The 19,703-nt window shown below is 36.9% G+C and overlaps 1 protein-coding gene across 1 annotated transcript in view; it reads left to right on the top strand.

The window, feature by feature from the left end:
* The window catches only part of RELCH (RAB11 binding and LisH domain, coiled-coil and HEAT repeat containing), a 153,116-nt gene that overhangs the window by 117,757 nt on the left and 15,656 nt on the right, over positions 1-19,703 (top strand). Inside the window, exons 24-29 of the mRNA XM_042780237.1 lie at positions 4,190-4,272; positions 5,064-5,127; positions 6,554-6,692; positions 9,911-10,027; positions 14,277-14,365; positions 16,432-16,502. Of these exons, the coding sequence (XP_042636171.1) occupies positions 4,190-4,272; positions 5,064-5,127; positions 6,554-6,692; positions 9,911-10,027; positions 14,277-14,365; positions 16,432-16,502 (563 nt within the window). The remainder of the gene's footprint in view (positions 1-4,189; positions 4,273-5,063; positions 5,128-6,553; positions 6,693-9,910; positions 10,028-14,276; positions 14,366-16,431; positions 16,503-19,703) is intronic.

Here is a 19,703-nt window from a genome sequence, read left to right as displayed (position 1 = left end):
TCCAGCCCTCCCCCACCCTCAACCAAAAGCAAAAGGAAGGCTTGTTTCTTTAGTGCATTCTCTTCATGGCGTTTATTCTAAGACCATAAACACTATTTATTTCTCTCCAATCCTTTGTTTCTGAACTGTGTGTATGCACTACTAAAGCATACCGTATTAATGAGAATAATTTAAATAAATAAGATGAAAGTCTCTCCCTTTTTGCTTTTTATTCTTTGCCTATTTCTTATGTGTGGCTTGAGCCTGATTTTGGTTTCTGTTTGCTGTCAGTGTTGGTGTGGAAACTATGCCTATGCTTAAGCAGTTTTCATTGTTCTCTCAGATTGATTAGGCACTTCTGAGTCTGTTTGAGAGACTTATTTCCATATTTTTTCTAATTCATTTATGACCCCCCCCAAAAAAATCACTTACCATGTCAATAAAAGTAATTAGTAACTTTTTTGCCAGTAATCTTTATTTTGAACAAAATTCTATTAAAAGAATAAATGTGGTTCATATTCAAATTCAAATTCAAATTCTTTTGATACCCACACTTTATCATTTAGTGTTATGCCTGCTTCCCAAAAGATAAGTTAATTCAAAATAAAAACAGATAAAACTAAACCAAAAAACCCAAACTCACTGCTGTCAAGTCGCATTCACCTCATAGTGACCCCTCCTTGAGTTTCTGAGGCCAGTATCACTATAGAAGTAGATCGCCCCATCTTCCTTCCAAGGAGTGGCTGGTGGGTTTGAACCGCCAGCCTTCTGGTTAGCAGTCAGATGCCTTAGGCACTATGCTACCGGAGCTCCCAGATGAAACTAAGACAGTTAAAATAAGGAAAAATAAAATAATGAGAAAAAAATGATAGATATACCAGGAAGGTTATATGATGAGATAGTTACTGAAATTGAACACTAAATTTAGCTGAGTTTTCAAATGGCAGTACATGAAAGGGAAACTCAGTTGGTCTTATTATTGTCATCGTTAAATGAAAGGCAGTATATTACTTTTTGAGTAGCAAATCATTCCAAACCAAACCCACAGCCACCACGTCAATTCTGACTCATAGCGACTCCCATTGGGTTTCCAAGGCGGTAAGTCTATATGGAAATAGTTTGTCCCATCTCCCTTCCATGGCATGGCTGGAAAATTATTGATGGAAATTAATTTTTAAGGAGGCTTTATCATTTGTCTCCTCATATGACATAATGAATTTCTACAAGATGCAGAAAAGAACTTCATATACTTTTTCTTACATCAACCATGAGAAAATAGAGCATGTGACATTAGACCCCAACTCAAAGAAGACATGGTAAGTCGAACATGACTAGATCTATGTCTTGCTCAGCTACTTAATAGTTATCGAACCCTGGCCCAGTTATTTCACTTTTCTTAGCCTCAGTTTCTTCATGTGCTAAAAATAATGATAGTAATTGTACTTACCTCATCAGAGTGTAAAGATCCAATGATATATTTCATGTAAAGTGCTTAGAAACTAGCAGGTATATAATAATTGATAGCACTTAAATCTGTTGTTTTTTGTTGTTGTTTTCCGCTTACTAAAAGAAGTCACCTTAGAAAACCCAGAACAGTGAAAATTAGCTTATCCCCTAAATTATCCTAGTTTTGGTTTTTGGTTTTTTGTTTGTTTTTGGTTAATGCTTTTGTCTGGAACAGATGGCAGACATTTTAAAATGACTCAGATCTGAGCTGTTTTGTTCATACAATGATACACACAGAAGAAAGTGGGTTTTTTTTTTTCTTTTTTAATTAATCTAGGCTATTAATAGAATCTCTAGTGCCATAGAGCCTAAGGAATTAGACTGCTAACCGGAAGGCTGGCTGTTCAAACCCACCAGCCACTCCTTGGAAGGAAGGTTGGGCAGTCTACTTCCATAGAGATACTGCCTCCAAAACCCAAGGAGAGGTCGCTATGATTAATAAAGAACAGCACATTTGATACTTTTATTGAACAATAAAATATTTGAAGGTTTTCGTCCTATTTCTTTTTGCCTGAAAGGTCTTCATCCTATTTCTTTTTGCCTGACATCTGTAATGTTGAAAGCAATAGCAAAAGATCTCTTGTCATTTTATTCCTGCTCAGTTATCTTTGGTCCTTTATAAAAACTATTTCAGAGTATTGAAGTGGATTCTAAAGTGTTATTAAATGGTAAAGTTGGTAAATGGTAAGTTCGTATTGCGAAATTGTTGTTGTTGGCTATCATTTAGTCGATTCCAACTCATAGGGACCCCGTGTGACAGCAGAACTGCCCCATATGGTCTCTTAAGCTAATTTTAGGATATTTACAGAAGCAGATCATAGCCAAGAGGTGGGTTCAAACTGCCAACCTTGTGTTAAGCAGACGAATGTTCAACCATTGTGCCGCCAGGGTGCCATTGTGAAATTAGAGCTCTTAAAGAAGCCATGTCCTCTGTGATTGTGTTCTGTAGTAAGACTATCTTCACATGCACACAGTGATGTCAGTGGGTTAGTGAAAATCCGGTGACATCCTAGATCTCCTGTGGGACTAGTTGCATTACACGGTGAACAGTTTGATTGTGCTCATATTCCAAAACTGAGACTGTAGGGTTAGCAAGGGCTGCGTTTCTGTGTAATGCATATGATTTACTAACATTTATAAAAAACCAAAGGCATGTTTCGTGTTGTTCTCTCATGAGACCCCTATGGTTGATTGTTGAATTAATTATTATTATGGGATTATAGAGATAAATCTAAATTATATTTTTTATATTTGTTTATTTTGAAATGTATTTGTGGTTTTAGAGAGGTGTAAAACAACTATTCGTGAAATGTTAACTATATGGTCCAACAAAAACTTTCAAAAGTTAAATAATATCTTTTTCCAAATATTGCACAAATCTTACTCTATTACAATAGTCATAATAAAACTATCATTTCTTTTAGAGCTCTGGTGGCACAATGACTAAGCACTAGGCTGAAAGGTTGGCAGTTTGAACCTACCAGTGGCTCTGCTGGAAACCCTATGGGTCGCTATTAAGTTAATATAAGTTGGAATTGACTCAACAACCCACAGCAGCATTTCTTGAGTGCCTGGTCTTCTCAGGCACAGTGTTAGGTGCAGGTTAATAGTACAACAGTCTTTAAGGTAGGTGATAATATCACCATTTTCAGATGATGAAACAGAGTCCCAAGAGATGATATAATATACTTAAGGTAGTGCCTAAGGCACTTGATTGCTAACCAGAAGGCTGACAGTTCAAACCCACCAGCCACTCCTCGGAAGGAAGATGGGGCAATCTACTTCCGTAGTGATAACTGCCTCGGAAACCCTGTCGTTGTGAGTCGGGGCTGACTCGACGGCACACAACAACAAGGCCACATGGCTAATAAGTAGAGAGCTGGGATCTGAAGCCAGATCAGATTCCCAAGTGTGATACTTCCCAGTAGTTCTCATTGTATCTCTGTCCTTCCAAAAAGAAAGTTTGTGCTCCACGTGATTGGGAATTGTCCTTTACATGTATTATAAATTTACTTGCTAAGGGACAGTCATGAGTAGTTTTGTGACAGCTGCTAGCCATATGACTTTGGTTTAAAAAAAAAAAAAAAGTTCAGTTTGTACCTTGTTAAGTCATAATAAAATCATACCAAAAGTACTTTGAGAATTTTAACCATAGAACCCAGTATGTGTCTTCTCTGTAGCCCCTTAAAAAATAATAAGCATTGCCTTCTTTTTGATTCCATTTTAACTGAACATAGACGTTGTCTAGACTATGACTAAAAGGACAGACTGCCGTTGAACTGGTGACCATTTCTGTTTTTGTGGACCTCTGACCATTCAAGCTGTATTTCCCTCTAGGTGTTCTCTGCCTTTATAAAGTACTCTGTTGTTGTTGTTGTGTGCCGTCAAGTCAGACCTGACTCATAACGACCCCTCCTTGGATTTCCGAGGCAGTATCACTACAGAAGTAGATTGCCCAACCTTCCTTCTGGGGAGTGGCTTGTGGGTTTGAACTTCCAGCCTTCTGGTTAGCAGTCAAGTGCCTTAGGCACTATGCTACCAGAGCTCCTATAAAGCACTCTAGTAGCAGTATTTGCTTAGCTTCTAATTTTGGTTTTGCTTTGTGTTCTCTGTCTTCCTCTTGGTTGTGCCTGCCTTCTTCCCATGGCACTGTGTTTGCTCTTTCCGGGCATCACCTGTGAATGCCCCTGCGCCGGCCAATCAGCTGTTGGTGAAGGGGGTGAATGAGACTCTGGTAGCCCAGAGGGTGGTCCCTGCCCTCATTACTCTCTCCAGTGACCCTGAAATGTAAGTGCCGCGCCTGCCTTTCACATTCAGCATCCCTTTCAGAATTTGTTTGTCAAGAAATAACCATCAGCGTTTAAAACCCAAATTCTTAAAAACAGTAATATTGGATTATGCTTCCTTAATTTTAAACCTAATCACATTAGTAGTCATATCTTTTTTTCATGTCAGACTTCACAGTAGCCTAATTTGGAGACCATGTATTGAAGGAAAAAAAAGTAATATTAGTCCTTAATAAACACTTGCAAAACCTCAGACTTGCTGATGGTCTGTTTCTTTCAAGCAAGAAGGGATGCTCTGCTAATCTCACTAACAGGCTGTACAGTAAGTGTAGTGGCATGAACCAGGGCTTAACATTTTAATGTCTCATGTGGGTGACTAAACCGAGAGAGGCCAGTGAGTCTGCCTGCCCATCCTCAGTCACAGCTAACCCAGTTCTCATTCCAGTTTACCAAACCATTTTTTATTGCATGTTGACTGGTTTGCAGCTGACTCTTCGAGGCATGAGTGAAGCGTTAGTTGACAAGCGGGTTGCTCCGGCCCTTGTTACCTTGTCCAGTGATCCAGAATTGTGAGTTTCACAGACTGTGACCTTAAGTTATCCTGTCTGGCTTTTTGAGCATTCTTCTTGGTCTGTTTTTTTATTTGTTTTGTTTTGTTTTGTTTTTTAATTTTGTCATTGCTAGAGACTAATACAGTATACTTACCTTATACTTACTTTTATGTGCATTTCAATGATAATTCACTTTTTATCTCCAAGAAAGTTTCAGTTTCTGTTTCATTTATCCTAACAGCTCTGTCAGGATTGCCACAATTCCAGCCTTTGGCACTATTATGGAAACAGTTATTCAAAGAGAGGTAGGAAACGATTGAAATTCATTTATATCTTTCTATTGTTGACGTAATGATGACACATTACCATATAAGTAGTGGAGGAGGAGGGTGTGGGCATCATATCATTCGTTTTATTTCTTACTTATGGGCCAGAGGACAATCTCAATATTTGAAAACATGATAACCTAACCAAAGTGTGTTTCCATATACTTGGGAAATCTCTACTCTGTCTTCTCTAGTAGAAGATGGAGGATAGGCTAATCTTCAGATGGTCTATTGTAAGCCGAGCTGGACACTGCAGTTCTAATTGATTCTTCAAAGTAGATCTAGTTCCAAAGCCCTCTATTCTCCAATAGATTTGTGGACAAGTTTTCGTTAATTTCTGAGTGCCAGTTTCCACAGATCGGAAGGCACAAACTATCGCAGTTTCCCAGATGGAATGATAATTATGTCATTCATAGCTTTAAAAGTCATCAAGTGGATGCTGTGTGCGTCACTGCTGAAAAACCCTCTGGCTGTGGCTGCAGGGATCACCCAGTTCTTCTTCCTAAGATTGTATTTTGATTCTGAAACTGATGTAATTTCACACTTCTTAAGTCCAGCAACATTAACGACAAGACACTTCTCAAAATTAATACAGAATTTTGTTCTTTGTTATCAAATTATAATTGTCCTTATACAAATGAAAAATCCTGTTAGGTTGGAAAATAAAATATTTATACATCTATATAATCTAGTCACGTCATCAAATAAATGAAGTTTTCCATTTAATAATGGACATTTTTCTTTACAAAAAGGAAAAGTAGTTTATAAATTTCCTTTGTCATGTAAATATTTAAATGCAAAAAATAACACTAATGCAAATATTAAACTACTTTATTAGTTGTGGAAAGAAGTGTTTTCCATTTTCCTGCTTAAATATTTCACTGGTAAAGCAACATGAAAGAGCCCCACATTCTGCAAAGCTTGCAGTTTTGACAGAATTTCAACATGTTCTTAAATCCTAAAATAAAAATGTCTTGTAGGGAAATGTGAGTAAGATGTAAGTCATGAATGACTCATTACTTTTAGAAGGTGAACAGTGGGGTAACTGACACTGTGTTTTAAGAATTATAATTTAGTTAAATCATCGTAAACTTATTTCCTTTACTCTAAATATTGTGAAAAATTTTCTTTTGTTTTTACAATTTGGCAGGGAATATTTTTTCTAAGGCCCCCTCAAAAAAAAAAAATACAAAAAAAAACTCCTTACGAATTAACAAGTGTGCATAATGATATAAAAGCTTTATCTGAACCAAAGACAAATTACTTAATTACAAATTTCTAATACTATGTTGACATAAATTGTTTGAAGCCACTACTGCAGGCCATGTTTAATGTATATCTTTCTCTTTAACAACTATACTTTTCAAATATTTTATAAAACGACTGTGTGTGATCCAATGTGAAGTTGCTGGAAAGAGTGAAGATGCAGCTGGCCTCGTTCCTGGAAGATCCCCAGTATCAAGACCAGCATTCCCTGCATACGGAGATCATCAGAACATTTGGGAGAGTGGGGCCTAATGCTGAGCCCAGATTCCGAGATGAGTGTAAGTTGCGTTTTTCTGTTTCTTCCCTGAATTATAAGATCAAAGCCAGACACTTCTCTAAGCATTTGCCAAGTACTAAAGTGTGGCTGCACTTTATCTTTTGTAAACTGAATACCAAAAGTGAAACAAGCTGGTTGTTGTGGATTGACCAATATCATCAGTGGATGAAAATATGGTTCCTTATGCTGTATACTGATTACTGGGAGACATGAAAAGAAGCTTACAAACATGGTTTCGAGTCGTTTAGAAAACATTTCTTAATATCTATTAATTGTAAAATACTGTGCTGCATTATATTTAGATCTTATTAGTTAATTCTTTTCAAAGAAATTTTTATGTTTCTAGACATGTTCTTATGAACAATATGCATTTCTTCCCCACTTAGCATGCCAGTCAGTCTCTGACCCATCACTTTATGTTTAATTCACAGCTTGTTGGTCTAAATCATCTGTGTGGTGATCTTCTAGAGTATTTTCTTTAATTTCTGTAGTATTTCTTTTACTCTGGGTTTCAACCTTTATGAAAATAATTTCTTTGGGTAGCACCAAAACATCCAGTAATTATTACTCCAAAAGCAATCAGTTACCACTGTGACATTTTAGCTCTTCTGTTTTTAGTAGCTTGACAAGCTCTAGATAGGTCCACCATCTGAGTTTTAGTACAAAATTGGATTCTCCAACAAATGAGTTATTACATATCCAGCGTAGTGTTTTCTCTTCTCATTTTAAAGGTAAACTCATCAACAAAAAGTACAAAGTCAGGGTTTGGACTACAGTGTCCAAAAAGACTGTTCAGGGTATGGATACTTACTAATTATAAAAACACATCCATGAGATTCTTTTGCACTGGGTAAGGGGTGTTGGTAAAATGAGAAGGAGAAAATAACAATATTTGTAATTAGTTAGCCAACCAAGAGAAAAATGTTTGGTATTTTAGTTAACATCAGAGATAGTCCCACTTGTTAGACCATCACATTGGCTGGTGTTCCTAGGGCAACCTCTCACGATGCTTTGACTAACTTTGTTGAGACCATAATTTCTGTGAGGCAAGGGCAGTAAGCCTTGGCCCCTGGGTCAAACCATAGGCTAAATAGGCAGTGGGTCTTCGGCGTAAACTGTGTTGCTGAGTTAGTACCTCTGTAGGGCCTGATCTAACATTCATATGCATATAAAGAAAGGTTTTTGATAATCTGGGACAATTAAGTCCAGATTGTTAAGGACTCATCTCTAATTTTGTTAGATGTATGGGGTCTTTTGTTCTTAGGAATTCTGGGACCATAGTTATTTCTCAAATCATACTTAGATATAGGTATTGTAAGGCCTATCTAGAATTTTCAAGAACTTACAAAAATAATTCTGTTTTATTTGACATTCTACACTTGACATAATAGATGCCTACCTATTAAATTTGTAGGAGATGCATCACAAAGAAGAAAGGAATATTCTTCTTGTAATGAAGTTGAAAGTTACTTGGGAAAAGATTTAGGATAGAAATTCCTACTGCTTGAGTAGTTCTAGTAAGCCATTTTCCCTTAAGCCTTCTACAACTTACTGTATTTATACAAATATGTCTTGTATACTCTTTACATCTGACAAAACTAGACTTCTTTATTAAGACAAAATTACACTTTTTTTTTTTGTGCTTACTACTTAGTCAAATGGCTTCCCTTTTGCTTTAAAACTTTACTCTGAGGAATATGATGTCTTACTGTGATGAGATTAAGGTTAAATAAAGTACAACCTGTATCAAAAAGAATGCTGACCCAAACACCTCAGTGAATTTCATGTCTTGTTTTGGAGATTTAGTGTCATGGTTTCATGGGACATCCTAATTAATTGGCCTAATAAACATGTTTAGTGCTTCTGTTCTACCTTTTAGTTCACTGCATAGTTGTTGTTAGGTGCTATCAACTCAGTTCCAATTCATAGCACCCCTGTGTTCAACCGAACAAAACACTGCCCATGCCTGCATAGTGTCTGGGGTCTTAAAAGCTTGCAAGTGGCCATCTAATGCACAACAGTTGATCTCTATTCACTTGGAGCAACAGAGGAAGAAGGAGAGTCAGGAATAGGAGGAGGAAATGGAACATGTGGCTAATTGCCTCCATGAATAACTGCTTCCTTTGCCATAAGACAAGAATTTGATGTTGCCCAGCTACCATTACTGAACATTTTGATCAAAGAATCTGTAGAAAAATCTTCATCAAAGGGGGTTAAATGTAGAACAGAATTTCAAATTGTCATGGAATCTAGATTTTCTGGAGCCATGGAGGCTGGATTCACCCCAAAGCTATTGCTCTGAGATAATCTTAAACCAAAAATACCCCTGAAGTCTACTTAAAACCAAGCAGTAGTTTAGCTTACTCACCTAGTGAAAATGTTCACCTTGAGCATCATGCTTTTTTAAAGAACTATCTGTATGTGATCCAATTGATAATAGCAACTGGAAAAATTAGGTAGGAACTTTAAGAGGCAGTGAATTTATGTTAATAGGAGAAGAACAACTGGTTGCATAGCTCTAAGAATATAGTCAGTATCACTGAATTGTGCATGTAGAAACTGTTCAGTTGATGTACATTCTGCATGTGTTCTCAACAATGACAATAAAAAATAAAATACTAAAAAAAAAGGGAATGTTGACTGTTATCCATCTGCATTTATAGATCTCCATTTGGGAGTTTAGAGAAAGAACAAGGAATTGCTGAGTGGCATCATTAGACAGATTTTGAATAGTTGCCCTACTTCTGAACCAATGCAGGACATTGGTTCTCTTAGTGGCTCTTCTGCTTTCCTTATTCTTAGTCACTGGAGTACCTTTTGGTTTTATTTCAGGAGTTAATTTTTTTATCTGGAACATTATTCAGTTGTTTCTCATTTTCAACTTTTTACTTTGTAAGACTCTCTCAAAATCACTAGCAATTTCCTAAAGTGGCAGTATTCCATTTCAGATCAGTTTTTTTTCTGAGTTCCTTATTTTAGTCCAAGCCCGTATACAATAAAAGAGGGCAGAATTCCCTTTACTTTGGCTATTGGATCTACCCCAGAATATTTTTTGACCGTTTTCCAAAACCTGTTTATAGGAAAAGATGTGGATAATCTCTGTTAATCATCCAGAACTGAAATTTTATAAATTAAAATAACTTACTTTAAAATAAGTGTGTTGTGTGTGCATGTGATAGATTTTTAAAAATGTAACAATTTCTTTTTTTTCTTTTCTAGTTGTTATACCACATTTGCATAAATTAGCCCTGGTGAACAACTTACAAATTGTAGATTCTAAAAGACTGGATATTGCTACCCATCTTTTTGAAGCCTACAGTGCACTTTCCTGTTGTTGTATCCTTGCTGATTAATGTGTATCTGTATTTATATAACTAACTAATCTTACAGTGGACCTTAGTTGTTAAAGAATGAAAAGGAAACTTTTGTCTTCAACTCACTTATGTAAGAATTGTAGAAAGTTGAAAATTTGAACTGGCCTACCCCTTATTCTAACCATCTCATAATTTTAACAAATAATGTAAAATCTTCTGTGCTCATACGTCCAGCAACTTGAAAATATTGATGGAGTACATAACCTGAAGCTTTCTCTATGTTCGTAATATAACTAGGCAAGAAATGAAGGTCAGAATGAGTTACAGCTAAGACTTCTGCTAATCAGGATGAACCCTTGTATATGTCCTGGCATTTAGCTTTTTCGGTGGATGCTTAACCATCAGTATCCAATGGAATACTATGAGTATCTCTTAGAGTGTTATACTCGTTAGGAAAGCGCAGGGCCAACACAGGTAATCATCTTCAGTGATGTTGGAAAGCATGCATGATCAACCTCTACACTTCATAAATGATTAACCTAAGGCTTACAGACGTTAATGACTCCTTCTGTTTTTTATAGTTAAAAACAAAACTGTTACTAGAATAAAGAATGCTGGCTATCCAGTTAACTGGTGCCTTTACAATCCTTTGCTGTTTCCCTAGTAAAATAAAACTAAGAAGAAGTAGAGATAATGATGGGCAGTTAACATTATGCCCTTTCTTCCAGGCAAAATGAACTCCACCTTTGAGGCACTCCTCTTAAAAAACACAGGAGTTCTAGAAAGGGGAAATAAGAGATTAAAGGTGACTGAAAGGCTAAATACTCGTAAAGGACATGTTGGACAATAAAACCGGATAGTCATGATTTTGACAAGAAAAAGTAATGATGGAGAGAGGTTCCTAGTGGTAAGAGAAAGAGAAGACAAGGAAAGAGTTTCAGGATTAATATTTGTGTAATAAGCAATGTGAACAGATAATTTTAAATAAGGTAAGTAGATTACAAAACACCATTGACACTTTTTTGCACTAGGTCTTGACTGAATGAGAGCTCTGGTAGCGTAGTGCCTAAGGCATTTGACCGCTAACCAGAAGGCTGGTAGTGCAAACCCACCAGCCACTCCTCAGAAGGAAGATGGGTCAATCTACTTCTGCGGTGATACTGCCTCAGAAACCCAAGGAGGGGTCACTGTGAGTTGGATCCAACTCGATGGCAGTGAGTTTTTTGGTCTTGACTGAATATATGAATGGAAGGTTATTTTATCTTCAGAATAAATCAAATAAGGGGATGGGCACGTGGAGCTCTGTGTTAAAGAGCTGCTTGTCCTTTGGTAGGTGGAAACACGAAGTCAAGGCGTAGGAGAACGTTTTATTTTGGGAATCTGCTACAGATTACCTCGTCGTATGGGTGACATAAACCATGTTATTCATCATGTAGATTATAAAGTGGACAGAGGCACCATATTTTAATAATGGTGAACCTCCACTATCCATGTATCTTCCAATTTAATTCCACTAAAAGCAGAACTTACAATCTGATTTTTGAATTATCTTGTTGGCATTTTCAACTTGAAGAAAGAGGAAGCAAAAAAATAAAAATAAAAAGGAACTGATACTCTGAATTATCAAGGAAGAACTCGTTAGTAATGGAGAAGTGACAGGATCGTTGCAAGAAAGTCATGACATTTTGATGTTTGTACCTCAAAGAAAGAAAACATTGGTGTATTTATACATGTTCCCCAGAGTTTGGGAAAGTAGATGTTTAAAACTTAAGTGAAAAGTCGTATATAACCCTATGGAACAGTGTCTCTATGAAGATGAGAAATTCAAAAGGTCGAAATGTTTAGTTCTGTAAAAGAATATTTTCCAAATGGGAAAGGCAGTGGCTTCTAAAAAACAGACACTTATGTAGAAGGGATGTTACTGTTTGTTCAGATATGCACAAAATGTTACTGAAGTAAACACAGTGAAAAGTCTCTGCATTCACATGGTAAAGGGAAGAACTGTCTTAACAGTAGTCCTTGTTGAAGTCCTAAAAGTGTTGGTTCTTCATGACTCAGAACTTGTACATGAGTCAATAGGGTGGTGGGGCCACAAATAAAATCACATTGTCCAGTCTATTCTGCTGTTCGCTGCACTCTGAGCTGATCAGAATATGGAGTATTCCTTTCAACACTGATAATCATGTTTTAATGGTGACATGGAAAACCTATGGTATGTAACATGAACGAATGTAATATTCAACCTGAAGAAGAGACAAGATAATAATGAAAAGATAATTTGACAATTATTTTAAATGTTATGTGTAGAAGAAAGGTTAGACACATTGTGTAACTAAAGTTCAGTGCTAACACTGACAAGAAGTTGCAGAGGCCAATTTTTTTCCCCTAGAAAAATTTCTAATTGAGCTCTCTAAAAATGCAGTGAACTCCCTTGTAAAATTTTGACTGCCCTGTCAGCGTTAGCATTTAGAGACCTTTTGACCATCATTCCAATCATTACAAATGATTCCTGATGTCGGGTAGGATAACATGATCTTCGGGTCCCCTTCCAACTCAAGATTCTGTGATTCCATGGGGGAAATGTCAGAATAAATGTTGAGTAGAATATGTGAATGACCTTCCTCTTATCTCCAAATTAAGGGCATCTCCAGCTTCTCAATCCATGCCCATATTTCTCTAGATCAGACTTTGAACTACTAATCCAAAGGTCACCCACAGTGGTACTTCTTGGTGGTATTTCCCCAAAATCTACTGAACAAGACAACATCAATACTAAGTTGCAGCCCTCTGTGGATTTGGTTCAGGCAGATGATACTGTATTGGGCACTCTGTGGCACTGTATTTTTAGTACCACCTATTTAATTTATGAGCCCTGGTGGCACAGTGGTTAAGTGCTCACCTAACCAAAAGGTCAGTAGTTTGAACCCGCCAGCCACTCCATATGAGAAAGATGTGACAGGCTCCTTCCCTAAAGATGACAGCCTTCTGAAACCTTACAGAGCAGTTCTACTCTGTCCTGTAGGCTCTATGTGAATTGGAATCAGCTTGACAGCAATGAGTTTGCTTTTTTATTTCATTCATAAGTCACTTGTTGTAAGTGATTTGTTTATAATTTTTATTTGTAACTATTTTCAAGGCAATAGTTTCATTTAGAATATTTTTTTCTTAATGAAACTCATTTTAATTAACATTGTCACTTTTTTTTCCCCAAAAGAAATGCTGATTAAACTCATCTTTATAAGAGAACTCACTTGCTGGCATTTTCATTTTAATATGGTATATAATATTAAATAAGAGCTATTTCATAGGGCTGACAACGGTGATGTGGTGAGAATGTGCCAGAATTGATGTGAATGGACAAGGTGAAAATTGTTATCTTGAGAAATGTATCTGCTTTCCTGATTCCTTTTAATGTCAAGGTAATCAGCTGAAACTCAGATGACCAGGAAGTATAATGAGCACTAAACTTAGGTATAATTACAGGAAAAGCTCTCTTACCCACTTCAGTCAGGAGGACCAGTAGTAGGTCAGTTTAAAACAGTGATTAAAGCAAGAAGTCAAGAAAATGGTATGTAACAATTTTATTTTAACTTAAAATACATAAGTATATTTTCTTCTTACCAATCTTTTGCTGTAGGACTGAGGCATTCTCTTTTGTTTGAATCTGCTCATTAGAGTTACACATCATCTTTGTAAACCACATCCATAATGCAACTAGTTGCTTTTGATTTTCAGTTTAAATTTCATTCAGGAGGATCCAGTAACATGTTTAATACTGAGTGTAGAATTACCCTCTCTTTTTTAATTTTTTCTAGCCTGTTACAGTTATCTCATGAATACATAATTCAACAGCTTCAAGCAGTTTGTTTTCTAGTTTTTTTTTTTCCAGAAAAAACTTTTGACTTAGCTCATAGGAATACTAATTCTCTTCCTTTCCATACTTCATACTCATTTAAATAGTCAATTAAAATACATGGTTTAATTTTCACACTCATTTCATATGTTTACATAATATATACTTAAATTATATAATGGGAAAATGATGAATCAGCTGACGTAAATCGATTGGTGGGAATAAACTCATTTGACTCTAGATGAGTGACAGGTTTCACAGGTGGGTGTCAGCCTTTCGGGATCTCATTGGCTGCAAGCAAGTCAGCCTGCCATCGGCATCATTTAAGAGCTTTGTCATTCAGTGTGATCTTTCTGTTGTTCTCTTGGACACAGCAGTTTATTATTATTTTTAGTTCCCTTAACTACATTGACTCAAGTCATTTCAGAAGATTTAATGGTTAATCACTTTTTACCTGGTCTCAGGTGTTTACGCACTGACATGGAACACCTTTCTCCAGAGCACGAGGTGAGCTACTGTGGTGATTAGGCCATTCTGGTCGTATGTCTGGGCATTTCCTGTACAAACTTTCATTCTTCTTTATGTGAGCCTTCACTGTGATATGTATGCTTGATTTTTTTACATATCTACTTCAGTGTCATTCTGTGGATTTATTTATTACTTGTGAAATCTTGAGGAATTTAACCCAATTTTTCTAAAGTAGAGATAACACATTGCACTTCACTGAGTATTATGAGAATTTAATAAGATTGTGTACGTGAAGTACTTTATAACTGTCAAGGGCTAGCAAATATTAATTGTCTCTGACCATCAACTTTCTCAGACATTTTCTTTCTCCATTTCCTCATGACTCTTTCATTCCATTTTATTTCCCTTCCTGTTTTCTCCAAAACCTTTCATCATTTATTTCCTACTTGAAGGAGCTCTGGTAGCATAGTGCCTAAGACACTTGACTGCTAACCAGAAGGCTGGCAGTTCAAACCCACCAGCCACTCCTTAGAAGGAAAGTTGGGCAATCTACTTCTGTAGTGATACTGCCTCGGAAACCCAAGGAGGGGTTGCTATGAGTCAGGTCAGACTCGGCGGCACTTAACAACAACAACATTCTCCTAAAGAAAACAGGCCTTGCTTCTTTATCCCTCCCTTGAATCTCTTTTTCTTCCTGATGGTCTCAACCTTCACATCAGCCTTCCCACTAACGGTCATCACAGACACTGCCATCACACGGCTCCCATGAAACTGCTCCCCTTACGATCAGTGATGACCACATTACTCTCTGTCAAAGTACTTTTTCTGTTTTAAAACTCCTAGGCTGTTGAGCCACCACTCTCCCTATTTTTTCCTACTCACCAGTATCTTCTTCCCAGGCTCCCCTATTATTCCCCTCACTGTAAATGTTATTTTCTTTTTCTCATTCATTAGAATGACTCTCTGTGCACAGTGTCATCCATGATCTTCATCTAACTTGTCACCTGTATGTTCATGACTCAAATCATCATCTTCTGCCCCGACCTCATTCTTGAGCTTCAGAACTTCATTTCTAACTGCCTCCTGTGTATTTCACTTGGATGTCCCATAGGCATCTATCAGATTCAGTATGGTCAGTTCCCCAACCAAAATAACCAGCTTATTACTCTGTTGCCCCATTTTGGCAAATGGCATGCAGATTTTTGCCCAAGTCGTATACCGTATTTTTCACATATAACATGCCCACATAAATAACATGCATCCATGTATACTGCACAAAGGAAACTGATGTGCAAGAGGGGTACATGGTTTGCAAAACAAAAAAAAAAAGTATAACACATTTAAATTCCACAAGGAGAAAGTATCTGTTTCGTGTGCTTTATCCTTCGTGTCTGAGAGTGCCTGGCACACAGTAAGTAGTGCAGAAATATTTGTGGCTTAGTGACCTCCATACCCAAATACTGGCTAAAAACTAAAGAGGGGATGTTCAGATTCTGGTGTGATTTCCAGCAATTTCAGCAACAGCTTTCGTCCCTTCACCTCTCCCATCACCCTCAGTCTCACATTAAGAATAATGTTAACTCCTAGACACTCATCACATCCTCGGTTATATTGTAGTAGCCACAGATCTGTATCTGGGCTTAGCTCTAGACTTCAGACAAAGCATCTTGTACTTTGCAACCTGGAATAAGGCAAGGAGACATGGAACAGAACCCGTTTTATTAGGAATGTATCTGTGTGACCTAGTGTGTGTATATGCTAAAAATGTAGATATATAGGAATATATATATAAACTTTATATAAATATATAAACATTGCTTTTAACATTAGATACAGGGGGAAACTAAGGGAGAATAAGAGTCAGGCTCAGAAGGAATGTTTGTGAAAAGCAAAATCAGTTGTTAAGTTTACTGATTGAGATGTTTGGAAACTGTTCCTACACTTGGTCTAGTGTTCTCACATAAATTCCTTAACAGACTAACTGCTAAAACTTAAAGTTATAAATTAACATTAATATGGTAATATTAAAAATTAAGTAAAAAGTTTAAACTGTAGTGGGCCACTCTGTAAGTTGTATTTCACTGAAGTAATTTTCTTTCTATCAGGTTATTTTAAATTCTATGATAAAAGAATGTGAACAGAAAGTAGAGAACAAGACTGTGCAGGAGCCGCAAGGGTAAGACATGAGCTCCCTCTAACTCTCCCTCCTTTGTCTTTACTATTGATAGGCATTTGTAGTGTGGTATTCTGAAGTCATTTATTTGGAAAGCAGGAAAATTACTGAAATGAGTCTTTCTCAGCTACTGGTACAGAAACATCTTCTCTCTGTATTTACCCACCATTGCTTCCATTATATCAACTTCCCAGAAAAAATTAGTTGATTTTCAGAAGCAGATTTTTCTTCAGATCTTCTATATTACTGATCTTTAAAACATTTTACTATAAAGAGTTTCAAATTATACAAAAATAAACAGAATAATATGAACTGCCATGTACTTATCACCCAGCTGCAACACTTAGCAACTCACAGCCGGTTTTATTTCACCCATATCCTACCTACTTGCCCCTCCCGTATTTTGGTATGTATCTCTAAAAGATAATGACTATTTTTTAAACCACAATATTACCACATCAAAATAACAATAACTCTTTTTTACTATCATCAGTTATTCAGCCTATGTTCAAATGTCTGGGTATCTCGTAAATGTCCTAAGTGAGTTGTTGCTGTGTTTTCTCTATACCTCGTGTCTTTGACTCAGGAGCCACATGAATCCCATACACTGCAGTTGGTGGCTATGTCTATTCAGTTTCTTTTCATCTATATGCTCCCCTTCTATCCTTTTTTCTCTGTATAGTGTAGTTTCTGAAAAAAACTGGGTCATTTGTCCCAAAGAGTTTTCCAGAGTCTGAATTTTGCTGATTGCCTCCCCCTGTATTGTTTCTTATGCTCCTCTGTGTTTCCTACAAATTGGTGGGTGGGTTTCAGTCCAAAGACTTAATCAGATTCCAATTTGATGGTTTTTGTCTGGTAAGACTGCTTCATAGAGACAGTAGGTTTTCATCATAAAACAGATGATTTCTGGTTTTCTCTTTTTGGTGATTGTTGAAAAACAAACAAAGCCAGTGCCATCAATTTGATTCCAACTCATAGTGACCCCATTGGGTTTCCAAGACTATAAATCTTTATGGAAGTAGATTGCCATGTCTTCCTTCCATAGAACAGCTGATAGGTTTGAACCACTGACCTTGCAGTTAGCAGCCAAGTGCCTTCTCTACTTTGCCACCAGAGCTCCTTTTGGTGATTGTCAGTAGCTATTAATGATCAATGTCTAGATCCCCTAATTCATTAGTGATAACTCTATCACAGTTCCTTCATTGATGAACTAGATACTGCTATAAAGAAAAACTTCCCCATATCTACTTGGCAGCAAATTAGTTATATAATGCATACAGTAAAGGAAAGATAAATGCTTGATTCTTTCTCTTGATGTACCAGTTTCTGAAATAATGAATTGATTCACCCTCTGGTGGTGGACTTTTAGGTACACAGTTCGCTAAACCGTTGTTTTATTTTGTTTTGTTTAAGTATCATCATAAACTTACGTATTTAAACACATTTGATATAATTCAGTGTACTGACTGCATTTATTATCTTATTGATTCTCAAATTATCTCATCTTTCCTCAATACAAGCCTTTTCAAATTGACTACTATGCCTTCTTGATGTGACCTTCCTTGCTGTCTGGGTATGACAAGATCATAAACATAACTTGCAAAAAAATTCTGTTTTTGGGAAATAAGGGCCCAAGAAGGAGATAGCTTTAACTTTGTGTCTGAATTGTTTCTAGTGATTAAATTTGTGAAACTTAGTGACATGGATTTATCTATCTTTTTTATGTATTTTTAGTTATCCTCTAAAAGTAATTTTTGGAAATATTTATTTAGTAAAAGAATATTCTGTAAACCTAAGATGAAGTAGGGAAAATACCTAAAATATTAGTAGTCTCTGTTCATCTTTCACTTACTTATTTCTGTAATGAAAGCGCATGTGGGGAAAATGTTACTGATGTTATCTGTCAGCAGATATAAAGTAGCTGTTCTGTATACAAGCAGATACAAGAGTGAAAATGGCAACCCTTCCATCAACCCTTCCATCAGGATGTTTACGATCTTGGCAAGGCATTACGTTAATTTAACAGAGTAGGGACTTTTATAAATATTACCTACAAGAATTTCTTCATTTCAAGAAACATTCACTGAATACTTTTTACCACTCAGTGTACTAGGGGTCAGAGATAAATAAATAGTACAGTTTGGCCTTCGGTAACTTACACTGAAGTAAAACTAGATAAGATATGCAAATGCATTTGCAGTCACGTCTTATGGTCTCGAAAAACCATGTATAAATTGCACTGGTTACGTAAACAGGAGAGTGGCCTAACCTCTCTAGGGCACCCCTAGAGGCTGAGTAGAGGTCTTTGGGTGCCTCACTTGTGGTGTGCTTTTTCTTTCTCCAAGTCTTTACCCGTAGATTCCTTCTGCAAAAATATTGTTAGTCTTTGCCTATCTAGTTCTTGTTCATCCTTCAGGACAAAGCTGAAGTGTTACCTCTTCAGGGAAGCTGTCCTTGATTACCCTTCGTGCTAAGTCTGTTATAGATCAGAAGCACAAGAGAAAAGCCTTGAACAGTAAAAGGAAGTGCTTCTGAGATGGAAGAAATAGTAAGAATAGATGCAGATAAAGGTGTTAAATCTAACGTGCTCTGCTTATGGCTGTGGGGACTACAAGTATGAAGCACAAATGGATTTCGTTCTCAAAGAGACCATTTCGAGCAGAGTCTTTCAAACTGTAGGTCGTAGCTCATTAGAGTATGGCATTGCCAGTTGTTGTTAGGTACCGTCAAGTCAGCTCTGACTCATAGCAACCCTGTGTACAGCAGCAGAATGGAACACTGGCCAGCCCTGCCTCATCCTCACAATCCTTGCTATGTTTGAGCCCGTCGTCACAACCACGGTGTCAGTCCATCTCGTTGGGGCTCTTCCCCTTTTTCTCTGAACCTCTGCTTTACCAAGTGTGATAGGCTTCTCCAGGAGCTGGTCTCTTCTGACATGATCAAAGTAGTGAGACAAAGTCTGGCCATTCTCACTTCTAGGGAGGATTCTGGCTGCACGTCTTCCAGGGCAGATGTTTTTCATTCTTCTCTCAGTGCACAGTATTTTCATTATTCTTCACTAACACCACAATTCAAAGACATCAATTCTGCATTATTCCTTGTTGTTCCCTTCTCACTTGCATATGAAGCTATTGAAAATACCATGACTTGGGTCAGGCATACCTTAGTCTTCAAAGTGACATCTTTGCTCTTTAACACTTTGAA

This window comes from Orycteropus afer, unplaced genomic scaffold (genome assembly GCF_000298275.1).
Source record: "Orycteropus afer afer isolate SDZICR_OR568_19922 unplaced genomic scaffold, OryAfe1.0 scaffold00029, whole genome shotgun sequence".
NCBI lineage: Eukaryota > Metazoa > Chordata > Mammalia > Tubulidentata > Orycteropodidae > Orycteropus > Orycteropus afer.
This window is presented reverse-complemented; position numbering and strand designations above follow the sequence as displayed.